The sequence below is a fragment of the Chelonia mydas genome, chromosome 1 (assembly GCF_015237465.2).
Source record: "Chelonia mydas isolate rCheMyd1 chromosome 1, rCheMyd1.pri.v2, whole genome shotgun sequence".
Lineage (NCBI taxonomy): Eukaryota > Metazoa > Chordata > Testudines > Cheloniidae > Chelonia > Chelonia mydas.
The window spans coordinates 216,905,316-216,920,311 of record NC_057849.1 but is presented as its reverse complement, the minus strand read 5'-3'; the positions used below and the strand labels follow the sequence as shown (position 1 = coordinate 216,920,311).

Below are 14,996 nucleotides of genomic sequence, written 5' to 3'. Positions count from 1 at the left end.
GGTTCCTGGCCAATGGGAGCTGTGGAGATGGTGCTGGGGCAGAACGTGGAGCCTCCTCACCCCCCACCAGGGGCTGCAGAGATGTGCCAGCAGCCGGCCACTTCGGGGAGCGGCGTGGGGCCACAGCATGCAGGCAGCCTGCCTGAGCCCTGCTGCACCGTTGGACTTTTAGCAGCCTAGAGATCGCAATCGACTGGCAGAGGCTCCAGGATCGACCAGTCAATCGTGAGCAATGGGTCGGTGACCACTGAATTGTATATAATTATGGATTTATTTTTGCAGGGCCCCCCTTAGCCTGAGGCCCTGGGCTGCAGCCCCTAAAGCCCTGCGTTAATCCGGCCTTGTTAGGCCCCAATTGTTCAAATACTTACCACTGTCAGTAGCCCTGACAACTGTGAGTAGCCCCATTGAAGTAAACCCAGTATTGAGTATTTGGAAGATCAGGCCCTTATTTAACATATTTGCTGAACAATTCAACATTTATAACAATTCAGCACATTAAAAAATAGCTTTAGAAGAGAATTTTAGTTTTGATAAGGAAACATGGTCTTCTTTTCAATTCCAATATTTTACATATTTGATTCATCTTGACTGACTAATTTTGGGGGATGTTAACTAGCGCTGAGTTCAAGACATACAGCCAAATCCATTGCCTTTAACTCAGGCAATGTGCATACTTAATCCCTGGTGTACTTTTGGTAATATACTCATTCAGATAGTGTTTTACTTGGTAATGTATCTTACCACTTTTCAGAATTACATTTGATCAAATATATTATCTCCGTTTACATTATGTACTTTGATTGGTATGATTGCATCCAAATGCAGTTGTGTTCATGCCTATCTAATTGGAAAAGTAGGGTCAGATACCTGTGGTTTTACGTAGCACAGAATTTTTTTTTTTTTTCTTTTCTGTTTTTTTAAATGTGTTTAAGTCTGAATGATTTCTGAGCTGTTCTGTTATTCAAGGGATGTGAAGGATGGTAATGCTTTTTTAGCACAGAATGTCTCCTTTATTCCTTTTGTCCAGTTCTGATGCCTGATATAGTCCTTCATAAAATAACATTTTACTTGCCTGATTCGTCTTCAGTATTTTCATTTTCATGTTGGCACCTGGTGGGTCTCGGCTCTGCTTCATCGGTAATCATTTTTTAAAATATTTTAATGATGTTGACATATTGTGTGCAGTATGATGTAGTGTTCTTTGCTCTGCAGGAGGCAACTGGAGAGAATATACCTGTGCTTTTGCTGGGTAATAAAACCGACAATGAAAAAGAACGAGAAGTCCCTTATGGACTAGGAGAACATCTAGCCAAGGTACAGTATGGAGAAGGGAATCCATAATAAAACTAAAAGATGAACATGTTTAGTGGGTTTTAGATTATATCTAGAAACTCAGAAATATAAGTTATTATTTTTAAGAGGGCAATTGCTTTTAGAAGGGGAAAAAAAAAACTTAATACTTATTAGTAGATCCTGGTGAACCATTTCTAGTGAGCAATTATTTGATTAATTTTGTCCCTTAATGAACTACCTGCAAAATGAAAAATGTCCTGCATTTTTTATTATTTGTAATTGTTTGTCAAATTATTTATCAGAACAACTTACAGCCTGTGGTTTTCCTGTGAATTGTAACTACTGATAATTATTAATGTGTGGTTAGTCACCTAAATCACATGGTGGAGTTTCTGATCCTTGACTGGATGATGAACTTTTAAACAGGAGAATAATGAATGATGACTAATGAATGATGGGATATCTCCTCAGGGATTCTCTTTCCCTCCCACCATAGTGTAGACAATTTCTTAATAGATTGTCTTGTGGACACCGTCCTCCATTTACAATCCCATAACATCCCTGTGACACTTAGACAGCAGTTACTTCCCTGGAAAGTCATGATAGAAAATTATGTATTTTTAGCTTCTTTTACTGTGATTTAGTAGCTGGAAACAACAAGAAGAAGCAGCACTCTGTGGAGTACCCACAAGTGCTCTTCAAACCACCCATGATCCATGTGCCATAGTTTGAGAACCAGTGGATTTAGGATGACCAGATGTCCCAATATTATAGGGACAGTCCCGATATTCAGGGCTTTTTCTTATGGAGGCACCTATTGCCCCCATCCCCCGTCCCGATTTTTCACACTTCCTATCTGGTCACCCTAAATGGACTAGCAAATAACAAGAGCAGTTGCTTACACACAGATATCATTATTCAAATATTCTTGAATTCCATTTTTGCATTCAGATGTGTAGTGAATATGAATTCATATGAATAACAACACCTCCAAAAAATTATCTACATGGAAATCAGTTGTCCAAATCTTCATGAGAAAATGAACTAAAAGGGGCAGAAATATGACTGAATCAAATCAGATATCTGATTCCATGAATATGTCTGTAAATACATTTTCCCATTATTCATTACTTATTTGTAATGGATTTACTAGTTTGTCCAAAATGCAATGAAGTCAATGGAATTATTCTGTATCTGCACCAATATAACAGAGCAATATTTGGCCCTGTGAATATAATTTAAAGAGTTAGGGCTATATGCTACTTTTGACCTATACACAGACTGATAATAATACATTGCCATATATAGGTCTTGTGTTGTTATATGGCTTTTATTTTGTGTTTATAAGATGAAGAAGGGTGCTTTCTTATTTAGGGCCTGATCTTACTCCCATTGTAGTGAGTTACAAAATTCCCATTGACTTCAATTCCCATATTATCAGCCCCTTACTCAGTACCTAAAAGTTTCTGTATTTAGCAAATCTGTTTGATTTTTGGGTAAGAATCCAAAATGCAGGTATAATTTCAGACCCTGCAGGTTACTTTCTAGGAAAAACTCCAAGGTATTATTACTGTAGCCTTATGCAAAAAGCAAGTGACACATGAAAGGTAAATGGAGGCAGTGGGTGGCTATTTGTCATTTAGCTCTTTTTAAAAATGGGCAACTAGTAAAGCGAAGATGAATCACGCTGAGATGCAGAACTTGCAGCCCACCAGGTCATTAGCTGTAACATGGCATGTAAGGAAATAAAATGTTTTACAAGAGTAACGTAGAACAATGTCAAATGAAAAATGATAACATTCAAATGAATGAATACTCATTAGAATAAATTGCTTCATGGAGCAAAAGTAAGGAGTGATCAGTAACAATTTGCCATCTGAAAAGCTGCAGAGATTTAATTAAATTATAGCAATTTGCTTGTTGAGCTTATAATAATTTATTTTAATGGATATTAATTACTGTTAAATGGCAATGTAATTCCTAGGAAACCACATATGACATCTCCATTAACAAATCCACTTGAGTTGCTTACTTACATGAATTACTTGTAGGGCACTCAGACTGCATCGGGTCAGATCCTCATCTGGTGTAAATCTGCACGGCTTCATTAACATCAAAGGAGCTAAGCCTATTTATACCAACAGAGGATCTGGCTCATTGTCAGTAGGTTTTCAGGAACGTTGATGGATCCCATTTAAAGTACTGTGCAGCTCTCATTGCTTCATGAAAGTTTGGTAATTAGCAGCCTGGAGCCTTACTAGCTAGATAATGTGGTGTAGAAATCAGCCAGAAGCCTTCCTGGGGATTCCTGCTGTAGGGCAGCCTTCCTGCAACCCCTCTAGCATGCCTAAGGATGCCTAACATTGCAATGTTGCCACACCAAAGAAAGTCCTATCAAATCCTCATCACATGAAAGGATTGTAGGATGCAGTGCAATACCTCAGGGAATGGATAAAGTGAGCTAGGCACTTCCAACGAGGATAGGGAAGGACCTGGTGGGAATGATTGGGGGCGGGGCAGCTAGACCTTGAGATAGCTGCTCCATAATCAGCAACATGAAAGAACAAGCACCTCAACATTAATCAACGCTGTCTGGTATGCAGCCTTGACATTGCAGAATGGGAGCGATCACCTCAACGCAAAAGTACTCATGTTTAATATAAATCTGATAGTGTCCAAAATGCTCTCTCTAAGAAGGCAGTAGAGTTACTGTCACAGATCAGGGCAACTGCTCCTGTATTCCTCCTCCAGGGGCTCCCACGCTCAGGCTTCCAGCCATCCCCTCTCTTGGCCAGAGATAAGTCTCACTCACTCGCGGATGGGGTTTTCCAGACTGCATAGTTCCCTGCCTACATTGTGATATGCCCAGCAAGCCAGACTGCCTAAAAAGGCCACTGTCTGCACTTTGCTTTCTCTTCAGAGGCTATGAAGAGTTGTAACTGTCGCCAGTTACAAGTCACCACACAGCTCCTTCTAGGCAAGCACTTTTATTCGTAAAGTGAAAACATTAAGAACATAAGAACAGTCATACTGTGTCAGACCAGTGATGCTTCTAGTCCAGTATCCCGTCTCTGACAGAAGCAGAGTTAGAGGTTTCGGGTCACCCCAAGCATGGGGATACATCCAGTGGTGAGCTGGAGCCGGTTCGCACCGGTTCACTAGAACCGGTTGTTAAATTTAGAAGCCCTCTTAGAACCGGTTGTTCCGCAAGGGACAACCGGTTCTAAAAGGGCTTCTAAATTTAACCAGCCAAAAGTGGTGCCTTAGGCACCAACTCCACGGGTGCTCCAGCCCTGGAGCACCCAAGGGGAAAATTTGGTGGATACAGAGCACCCACAGGCAGCTCCTCGCCCCGCGCCTGGTCCCAGCTCACCTCTGCTCCGCCTCCGCCTCCTCCCCTGAATGCGCCACCCCGCTCTGCTTCTCCGCCCCCCGCCCCAGGCTTCCTGTGAATCAGCTGTTCATGCGGGAAGCTGGGGCGAGCTGAGAAGCAAGCAGCGGCTTCCCGCTCAGGCCCAGGGAGGCAGAGCAGAGGTGAGCTCGGGCGGGGGGTGGGGGGGCGGGCGCGAGGAGGGATGTCCGTGCCACAGCAGGTAACCGGGGGGGGGGGGGGGGGGGAGCGTGCAGGGGAACCGCTCCCCACTCCCCGCTCCAGCTCACCTCCACCTCCCTGGGCCTGAGCGGGAAGCCACGGCCTGCTTCTCAGCCCTCCCCGGCTTCCCGCCGAACAGCTGATTCGCGGGAAGCGGGGGGGAGGGCGCGGAGAAGCAGAGCGGTGCGGCACGTTCAGGGGAGGAGGCGGAGTGGAGGTGAGGTGAGCTGGGGCCGGGCACGGGGTGGAGAGCTGCCGGTGGGTGCTCTGCACCCACCAATTTTCCCCGTGGGTGCTCCAGCCCCGGAACACCCAGGGAGTCAGCGCCTAAGGCTCCACTTTTGATGTGATCAGTGGGGGAGTGGCCGCTCCCCCTGCTCCCCCCCTAGCTACACTCTCTCACCCCTAGGAGCCAGAGGGACCTGCCGGATGCTTCCTGGGAGCTGCCCTAGGTAAGCACCCCTGGGACTCCCCACCTCGCTCCCCAGCAGGTGCCTCTGGCTCTTAGGGGTGGGGTGGGCACCCACTATGGTGGCCCACGAGACCCTCCTGCCCTGTTCTGGGGGTAGTCAGGGGACAGGGGAGGGGAGTAGATGGGGCAGGGTTCCTGGGGGGCAGGCATCAAGGAACGCGGGGGGGTTGGATGGGGCAGGAGTCCCAGGGGGCAGGGGTGGGCAACGACCCCCTCATGGGGAGAGGAGGGAACCCATTGTTAAGATTTTGGCAGCTCATCACTGGATACATCCCTGACCATCTTGGCTAATAGCCATGGATAGATCTAACCTCCATTAATTTTCTAAAGCTTTTTTGAACCCAGTTATACTTTTGGCCATCACAACATCCAGTGGCAATGAGTGCCACAAGTTGACTGTCTGTTGTGTGGAAAAAGTAATTCTTTTTGTTTGCATTAAAGTTGCTGCCTATTAATTTCATGAGGTGGCCCTGGGTTTTAGTATTGTGGGAAAGGGTAAATAACACTTCTCTATTAACTGTTTTCCACACCATTCATGATTTTATTGACCTCTATTATATCCACCCTTGATCATTCCTTTTTAAGATGAATAGCCCTAATGTTTTTCGTCTCTCCTCATATGGAAGCAATAACATTAATCGTGTCTGTTGCCCTTCTCTGAACCTTTTCTAGTCAGGCTTCCAGCTCCCAGCCATCACCTATCTTGATGACAAAAAACATATTAAAAATAATAGAAGAACCTACCTGAACATTAATAAGCTTACCAGAGATCACCCAACTCCAACAAGGCTCTGGCAGGAGTCAGTCCTTCAAACCCCAGTGAACGTTTTTTCTGTGGTTACAAGTTCATAACAGCCTTGGCTCAAAACAAGCTCACCTATGAATCAGTTAGTCTTTCCTTTATACAGCTTAGGCCTTTGATCTTCAGCCTCCGGGAACAGGTAATCAGCAGGCAAAGATCTTTTCCTCAGGATGTTGCTTCAAAAGGCAGGGATTGTTTTTGTTTTGTTTTGTTTTGTTGTTGTTGTTGTTTTTTTTTTGCATAACCGGAGGCAAAGGGGGTGGGGATTTGCATTAACCTTCCCGTAGATATTTCCCAGGAAATCCATTTCACACATATTGTCTCATAAATCCATTCTTGTCTGACACATTGTTCAATATAGTCCTTTGACCACCCCAGCCCACAAGAATACATAAACCTTTCCTTTAATACAATGGACCCCAAAGATATGTGAACTCAATTCAATAGGGTCTCCTGAGCACATTGCAGGAAATTGCCATATCTGTCACTGCTACTATCAGCAAAATAGAGAAAACACAAGTCCATTTGCCTTTTCTAGTAGATTTACACAGAAATCTCCATTCAGTGAGTTTCACTGTAGCATGATCTCCTAATCAGTAAACAGTTCAGATAAACAAAGCTTTGCTTGCCTTCATTAGTTCAGGAGGCTATTCCACAACTAGACTTACAGGACAGTAACCACCAAGATCACTGCTCTTCTGTCCTTGTTTGTTGATTGTTTTTTCCCCATTCTTTAGGTGCCTCCTTCTTTGTCCATGATTTTTCAAAAATAATTGTCAGTGGCATGATGCGTTCATTAGCCAATTCCCTTGATAGTGTAGGATGCGTCTCAGATGATTAATTAGACATAACTTACCTTCTGCTATGGAGGGTTTCCACTGTACATGCTGTCAGTGAATTTCCCCTTCAAAGTTCAAAGGCATGGCTCCTTCTGCTGCAAGACTGACTGCATCATCAAGAGAAGGATCTGTTTGTCAAAGTGATGAAGATGAATGATTAGCATCAGTTAGGTGTAACTCAGAAGCAGGAAGCCTGCTAAACAACCAGTGGGGCCCCTGGACGATTGAGATAAAACAGGAGCACTTAAAGACGATAAAGTCATTGCGGAGAAACTAAATGAATTCTTTGCTTCAGTCTTCACGGCTGCGGATGTTAGGGAGATTCCCAAACCTGAGCCGTCCTTTGTAGGTGACAAATCTGAGGAACTGTCACAGATTAAAGTGTCATTAGAGGAGGTTTTGGAATTAATTGATAAACTTAACAGTAACAAGTCACGGGGGCCAGATGGCATTCACCCAAGAATTCTGAAAGAACTCAAATGTGAAATTGTGGAGCTATGTAACCTGTCCTTTAAATCAGCTTCTGTACCCAATGACTGGAAGATAGCTAATGTAACACCAAAATTTAAAAAGGGCTCCAGAGGTGATCCCAGCAATTACAGACCGGTAAGTCTAACGTCAGTACCAGGCAAATTAGTTGAAACAATAGTAAAGAATAAAATTATCAGACACATAGAAGAACATAAATTGTTGGGCAAAAGTCAACATGGTGTCTGTAACGGGAGATCAAGTCTTATTAATCTATTAGATTTCTTTGAGGGGGTCAACGAACATGTGGACAAGGGGGATCCAGTGGACATAGTGTACTTAGATTTCCAGAAAGCCTTTGACAAGGTCCCTCACCAAAGGCTCTTATGTAAATTAAGTTTCATGGGATAAGAGGGAAGATCCTTTCATGGACTGAGAACTGGTTAAAAGACAGGGAATAAAGGGTAGGAATAAATGGTAAATTTTCAGAATGGAGAGGGGTAACTAGTGGTGTTCCCCAAGGGCCAGTCCTAGGACCAATCCTATTCAACTTATTCATAAAGGATCTGGAGAAAGGGGTAAACAGGGAGGTGGCAAAGTTTGCAGACAATATTAAACTGCTCAAGATAGTTAAGATCAAAGCAGACTGTGAAGAACTTCAAAAAGATCTCACAAAACTAAATCATTGGGCAACAAAATGGCAAATGAAATGTAATGTGGATAAATGTAAAGTAATGCACATTGGCAAAAATAACCCCAACTATACATACAATATGATGGGGGCTAATTTAGCTACAACTAATCAGGAAAGAGATCTTGGAGTCATCATGGATAGTTCTCTGAAGATGTTCACGCAGTGTACAGTGGCAGTCAAAAAAGCAAACAGGATGTTAGGAATCATTTAAAAAGGGATAGAGAATAAGACGGAGAATATCTTATTGCCCTTATATAAATCCATGGTATACCCACTTCCTGAATACTGCATACAGATGTGGTCTCCTCGTCTCAAAAAAGATATACTGGCATTAGAAAAGGTTCAGAGAAGGGCAACTAAAATGATTAGGGGTTTGGAACAGGTCCCATATGAGGACTGATTAAAGAGGCTAGGACTTTTCAGCTTGGAAAAGAGGAGATTAAAGGGGGATATGATAGAGGTATATAAAATCATGAGTGGTGTGGAGAAAATGAATAAGGAAAAGTTATTTGCTTGTTCCCATAATATAAGAACTAGGGGCCACCAAATGAAGTTAATGGGCAGCAGGTTTAAAACAGATAAAAGGAAGTTCTTCTTCACACAGCACACAGTCAACCTGTGGAACTCCTTGCCTGAGGAGGTTGTGAAGGCTAGGACTATAACAGGGTTTAAAAGAGAACTAGATAAATTCATGGAGGTTAAATCCAATAATGGCTGTTAGCCAGGATGGGTAAGGAATGGTGTCCCTAGCCTCTGTTTGTCAGAGGGTGGAGATGGATGGCAGGAGAGAGATCACTTATGTTATATGTTATGTCATTATCTCACATTCAGGATTTACTCTGCCACATGGCATTTGCTGAGAAATCAGTTCTGATTCATGCCAGTATCCCATGGGTGATTTCTCCTCAGACAAGATGCTGATGTGCCATAGGAGAGCAAGGGAGGGCCAGTGCCACTCACAGTCAGGCTCATGTGCATCATCCACATGCTGGCTAGATTTCCTTTTACAGGTCTAACTGCATTCTTATATAGAAGAACAAAGGGTGTTGCCCTGAGCTTATATTTGATGTCAAATTTGTATTTGTGTGACTATTAAGCTGGAAATTTCACCAATAAGAGACATACTTTTCAGCTATCAATAAAATACAAATTTAAACCAATATTACTAATCAACCTTCCTTTCTTATCAGCCCTCGCTAGGCGCAGTATAATAAATTAAAATCATGACATTCATCAAAATGTAGAAAATTAAACACTGAAAAAACACACCGCTAAAGGCTCAAAGAAAACCACTGTGTAAACTGCAAAGGACTCCATGGACTGACAAGAAATGGATGTTGGTTATGTTGTTGTTCTGGTGACATCTTTATTTATTGTCTAAGGTTTACCCCAGAACATAGGTTCCCAGTTTTTCCCATAATCAGAGAGACTCAAATGACCAATCTGTATTCCTTTTTTCCATGTATATCCCAATGTTTCCATGGTGCCTTGTAAAGCTAGATTGGCACATTACGCAAAATGGACTGAAATGGTCTTTCTGTCTGATCTAGGATTACAATTTAATTTTCTACGAATGCAGTGCCTGTTCCGGTCATAATACCCGTGAGTCGGTGCTTCGCCTAGCTAGGTAAGGAAAACATCTTTTGCTTTTTTAAAACATGGACTATTGTATGGGAAAAAATCAAACTAGGTGAAATGAAGTCTGCAAAGGACACAATAAGAAGAAAATTCAGTGCAAGAAGATTTGTAAGTGAACGTAATGGATCCCTATCACAGATGACTGAATGGATTCTATTTGCTAAACTAATTGTCTCTGATAGGAACCAACCTTCTGCTGTCTGAATACTATCTTGTGCCTTTTCAGTTATAGTCAATAGTGCTGATCCTGCAAGAAGCTGCAAGTGAACAGACCTCTGGAGCTCCACTGAAGTCAGTGAGGCTCTGCATAAGGAAGAGGGTCCGTCTATGCAGAGTCAGTTGCAAAATAAGGGCTTCCGAGAGGAGGAACGTGTGTGGCGGCACAACACACAGTGATGGCTCCCAAAGGCAGACAGTGGGAATGCTGAGGAAATGCACACGGCCATAGACATCGCTATGCTCTTTAACGGGGTGCAGGGTGTGCTTCTCCCCCCCCCCCCACCATGCCAGTTCAGTTCTACTACCTGATTGAAAGACTGAGGAGGATATTTTCAAAAGTTCCTCAGGGATTCAGGAGCACAAATCCCACTGAAATTAAATGGGACTTGTGCTCCTAAATCCTATGGGCATTTTTGTAAAGCTTCCCCAATATACTTTGAACAGGAGGGAAACTAATAATGAATGGCAGATATTGGAGACTGTACTTCCTGGCAGGAGCCTTCAGGCAAATCATCATTCCTGCTGAAGTCTGTGAAACTTTGGGGATTTGTTGAACTTTTTGACCAGTGGCTGCAAACAATGAATAATACAAACTTTCCAAATAACAGCTGTGGACTCGCTGTTTTGATTCACAAAAATATTCACAAGTTGCAAACGATCAGCGCTAACTGCAGCTTTCCAAGTAAACGAACAAAATAGATTTTGCAATACAGCAGCCTTGATTTTTGTTTTATGCGGTGTGCTCACTTCCTCATTAACTCACAAAACTCTGTTGCTTTCAATTCACCTCCCAGTCATCAGTGCAAATTAGCCATGTCCGACTGTGATGCTGTGGGGTTTTTTTCTTGTAGGTATTATTGCCTTTTCCTGAGCATACTTTCTTTTTGCATCTTTCCTAGGATTTTAAAGGAACAAGAAGATAAAGTGAAAGAAAAGACTGTTCAGCTCCTCCAAGACACAAAGAAAAAGTCTTGTTGTACCAGACTGTAGAAGACTAGGGTACATTTAGACAACAATCACACATCGTCTATCACACTACAGTGCATCATCACATCTGCCTTACCTTCAAACTATGTCTTATCCTACGTTGTGAATGTAGCAACAGAAAACCTTTAAGAACCTACTGCACACTCACTTCTCACTCTTAGCAAAGATGAAGGTCTTAGGATTACTTAGATTGTAAAGGCTTCAAGGCAGGGGCCATCTTTTTGTTATGTGTTTCTATATCACTTAGTACCGTGGGGCCCTGATCCATGACTACCGTGGGGCCACGATCCTAGACGCTACCGCAATACCATGAGCCATGATCCTAGATGCTACTGCAATACCAATAAGAAATAAGAATAAGGAATCTACTTAGAATAGGAAGCTAATTCTCAGAGGGCCTGATCATAGACACTCTTACTTGAATAGCCCTTACCTTTTGAGTAGTCCAGTTGGCTTCAGTGGGATCGCTCATATAAGGTTAGCGTTTGCAGGACTGGAACCCTAATCTTGTAGCCTCAAATCTTGGTTCCATGTTGATCTTCTCTAGTTGTATCTGGTTTGGGGTTTTTTTAAATTATTATTATTTAAATTTTAAGCACAAACAACTAAATGTAAAACTCTGTGTTAAGGTTTTTAGTGTCAATATACAAGAGTGAAGGAAGGAAATACTCAGGATTCTCAGCGTAACATTAACTCATCCACACTACACATCTCTAGTATGTTTATTACTCGTGATGCTGTTTGCACATGGAGCCTCATTTTGGGCCCATAACTCATGCTGGGGTGCCTTTACAAGACTCAGTGATTCCTGTGGGACTATTCATACAAATAGGTTTTCACCAATGCCAGTGTGGGTTTTACAAATGGCCTATACAGCAAGCCAGACTCTGAGATGTCACTGGCAGATGGCTGTTGTATCAGACTTATGGCTGACACAACTCCTCCCTCTCACAAGGCTCCATCACAGAAGGTTTAGCATAAGATAGTCCAGGGCCGAAATTTTTGAAGCTGTCTGCCTAAAGGTAAACCAATGTGTTTGGAGAAATTTTCAAAAAGCATCCAAGGGACTTAGGAGCACAGACCTCACTGAAATTCAGGGGGATTTATGCTCCTAAATTCCTTAGGTGCTTTTACAAAAATCCTCACTATGCACCTAAATAAATGCCCTGATTTTCAGCAGTGCTGAGCAGCCAGCAGCTCCCTTTGACTTTAATCAGAGCTGCTGGGGTCACAACACTTGAAAAATCACACCCTTTCTGTAGGTGCAGGCCCACCGACAGCAATTCCGGGCCCCAGGGCAGAACAGTCAATGGGCCCCCCCCCGCACGCACACACAAGCCTGACATTTGGGCGGTGCTGTGCCTGCGCTGGCTGGTGCCCAGCGAGCTGCCAGCTGCACTGCTGGGCGCGCTCTTCCGGCATGGCCAGGGCTTCCACAGGCCCGCCCGGTAGGGCTGCCAACTGTCTAATCACGCAAACCCAAAGACCCTTGCCCTGCCCCTTCTCGGAGACCACGCCCCATCCCGCCCCTTCTCTGAGGCCCCGCTCCCTGATCACTCCATTCCCCCTCCCTCTGTCGCACACTCTCCCCCAGCCTCACTCACTTTCACCAGGCTGGGGCAGGGGGTTGTTGTGCGGGAGGGGGTGTGGGATGCAGGCTCTGGGAGGGAGTTTGGATGTGGGAGGGAGTGAGGGGTTGGGCTCTGGGAGGGAGTGTGGGTGTGGGGTGTGGGCTCTGGGCTCGGGCAAGGGGTTCAGGTGTGGGAGGTGGTGCAGGGTGCAGTCTCTGGGAGGTAGTTTGGGTGCAGGGTGCGGGCTCTAGGTTGGGGCGGGAGCTTTGGGTGCAGGAGTGGGTGCGGGGTGCAGGCTCTGGGAGGGAGTTTAGGTGTGAGCTCTAGGCTGGAGCAAGGGGCTGGGGTGCAGGAGTGGGGCAGGGATCAGCGCTTACCTCAGGCGGCTCCTGAAAGCAACCAGTACACCCCTCTGGCAACAGCTCCTTGGCGGGGAGCCCAGAGGGTCTCCACGCGCCGCTTCCCACAGGCACCATCCCCGCAGCTCCCATTGGCTGCCGTTCCCAGCCAGTGGGAGCTGCAGAGTCGGCGCTCAGGGCGGGAGCAGCAGCGCACAGAGACCCGCTCCCCAGGGGCCGCAGGGACATGCCGGCTGCTTCCGGGAGTGGCGCAGAATGAGGGCGGGTGGGAAGCCTGCCTTAGCCCTGCTGCGCTGCCAGCAGCGGTAGCAGCCGCTGGGGGCCCCCCAGCCCCTTTAAAATTGCCTGGGCCCCTGGGTAATTACCCCCTTTGCGCCCCCACCCCTCCATCGGCGGGCCTGTGTAAGTGCCTAACTTTAGGGACAAATCTTGGCCTAGAACAACACACTGAATTCATTTTTCCGTTTGGACACCTGGCGGAATATGAATGAAATGAGCAACTTCGGAGCTGGGCTTCCAGCAAGAATCTGAATCATTCCTGATGGTATTCTTCTGCGTTGCACACAGAGTGGTACTTCTATGCTTTCAAGAATTGATGTAAATGTGGATAAGCTTGCACAGAAGAAACAGAACCTGTCTCGGTTTATTTTATCCATAGAACAGAAGAAAACGGAAGACTGTTTGCTATAAAAAGGAAGATGATTTAAACATTATATTTTCAATCCATTTTCTAACTTTCAGACGTTTTTTCTTAAAAAAAAACTTGAATAATAAATATATTTGAAACCAATTTAATTAAAAATAAGAGACTGTGCTTTTATAAAAGACCAAAAGGCTAAACACTAGTTGTATATGTAGCTATTTTATTTTATTTTTTGAATAAAACCTTTAAAGTAATTCAATATGCTGTTGGAACGCCTGTCTCTCAAAAATATTCATCTAGACGCCAGTCACTGGAGAACAGGAGTTTGCAAACTTTTCCTTAGAGCAACCCCTCTCTCCATACGGCAAACCCACTTTGATACTCTCCCAAATAGCTTAGGCCTAGCCAGAACCTCTCCTTCCATCAAGATGGGATCTAATTCCTATTTAGCACTGTGGGGTGGGCAATATGGTCCATGCAAGCCTTTCCCACTCTGGTGGGTCATGACACCCAGGTTGCGAATCCCCACTGCAGTGTTTAACAACTGAAATACAATGAAGAAGAGCAGCACAAGATTCCAAATGAGGGCAGGCTATTTCCTTGGCTTCCCAGGGTTATGTGTTTATACATAGAACCATTTTCTGGAGGTCAGCAATTGTTGTGAAGGGACACATTTCCATTGCACTGGGTTCTGAAGGTTGTTCCCACTGGGGATTTGCCCTAATGACAGCCATCCATGCCCAGCCCTGGAAAGGAAAGCTGCTCCTTACTGCAGCTTGAAACTGGGGTAAGCGTCAGCAGGTCAAGGAGAGGCTTTGCCCTTCAACTACACTGGGGATAAATCTCCAGTGCAGCAGCACCTCAGACTCATGCCCATCCTGTTCTCCTCTGGCTCAGAGTTCCATAGCCCAGCACTCCGCTGTCGGCAATCAGCCAGCTACAGAGCCAGTCTCTGGGCAACCAAACAAGCGCAGCTGGCCTGTAGTAGCCTGCCTGATTGGGGAGAAGCGTCAGCAGGCCAGTTCTTGAGCCCAGTTTTGTGGCTGCTCAAAGAATTTGCCCATGGCTGTGATAGCTCCTGTGCCCGCTTGTTCCCAGTCCAGCGCCTGCCTTGCCTCACTCGAGGTAACCTGACTCAGACCCTCGGCTCTGATTTCTGACCTTGCCTCTGGCATCTGTGACCCTAGACTCCTATTCCTGGCAGCTGACTCTTGTTCCAACCTCTGGGCATGGCCACCCACATCCCACTTTCTGTAACCAGACCTTAATGTCTTTTATCCAGTTTCTGTTAGACTCGGAAGGGTGGTTTTAGGTCCTGACTCCGATCTCACCAACACTGGCTTTTCCCTTGTGTAACTCCAGAATCCGGCCCCCTAATTTCTGGTTCCATGAAGAGCAGACTTGTCTCAGAGGCTC

The 14,996-nt window shown here is 44.8% G+C and overlaps 1 protein-coding gene across 3 annotated transcripts in view; it reads left to right on the top strand.

Annotated features, from left to right (window-relative positions):
* Positions 1 to 13,833, top strand: part of CRACR2A (calcium release activated channel regulator 2A) — a 99,167-nt gene extending 85,334 nt beyond the window's left edge. For all 3 annotated transcript variants that reach the window (XM_037913319.2, XM_043526882.1, XM_043526915.1), the window contains 3 exons: positions 1,216 to 1,317; positions 9,714 to 9,790; positions 10,920 to 13,833. In XM_037913319.2, coding sequence (XP_037769247.1) covers positions 1,216 to 1,317; positions 9,714 to 9,790; positions 10,920 to 11,010 — 270 coding nt within the window. In that variant the 3' untranslated portion in view covers positions 11,011 to 13,833. The remainder of the gene's footprint in view (positions 1 to 1,215; positions 1,318 to 9,713; positions 9,791 to 10,919) is intronic.
* The last annotated feature ends 1,163 nt before the right edge of the window (positions 13,834 to 14,996 follow it).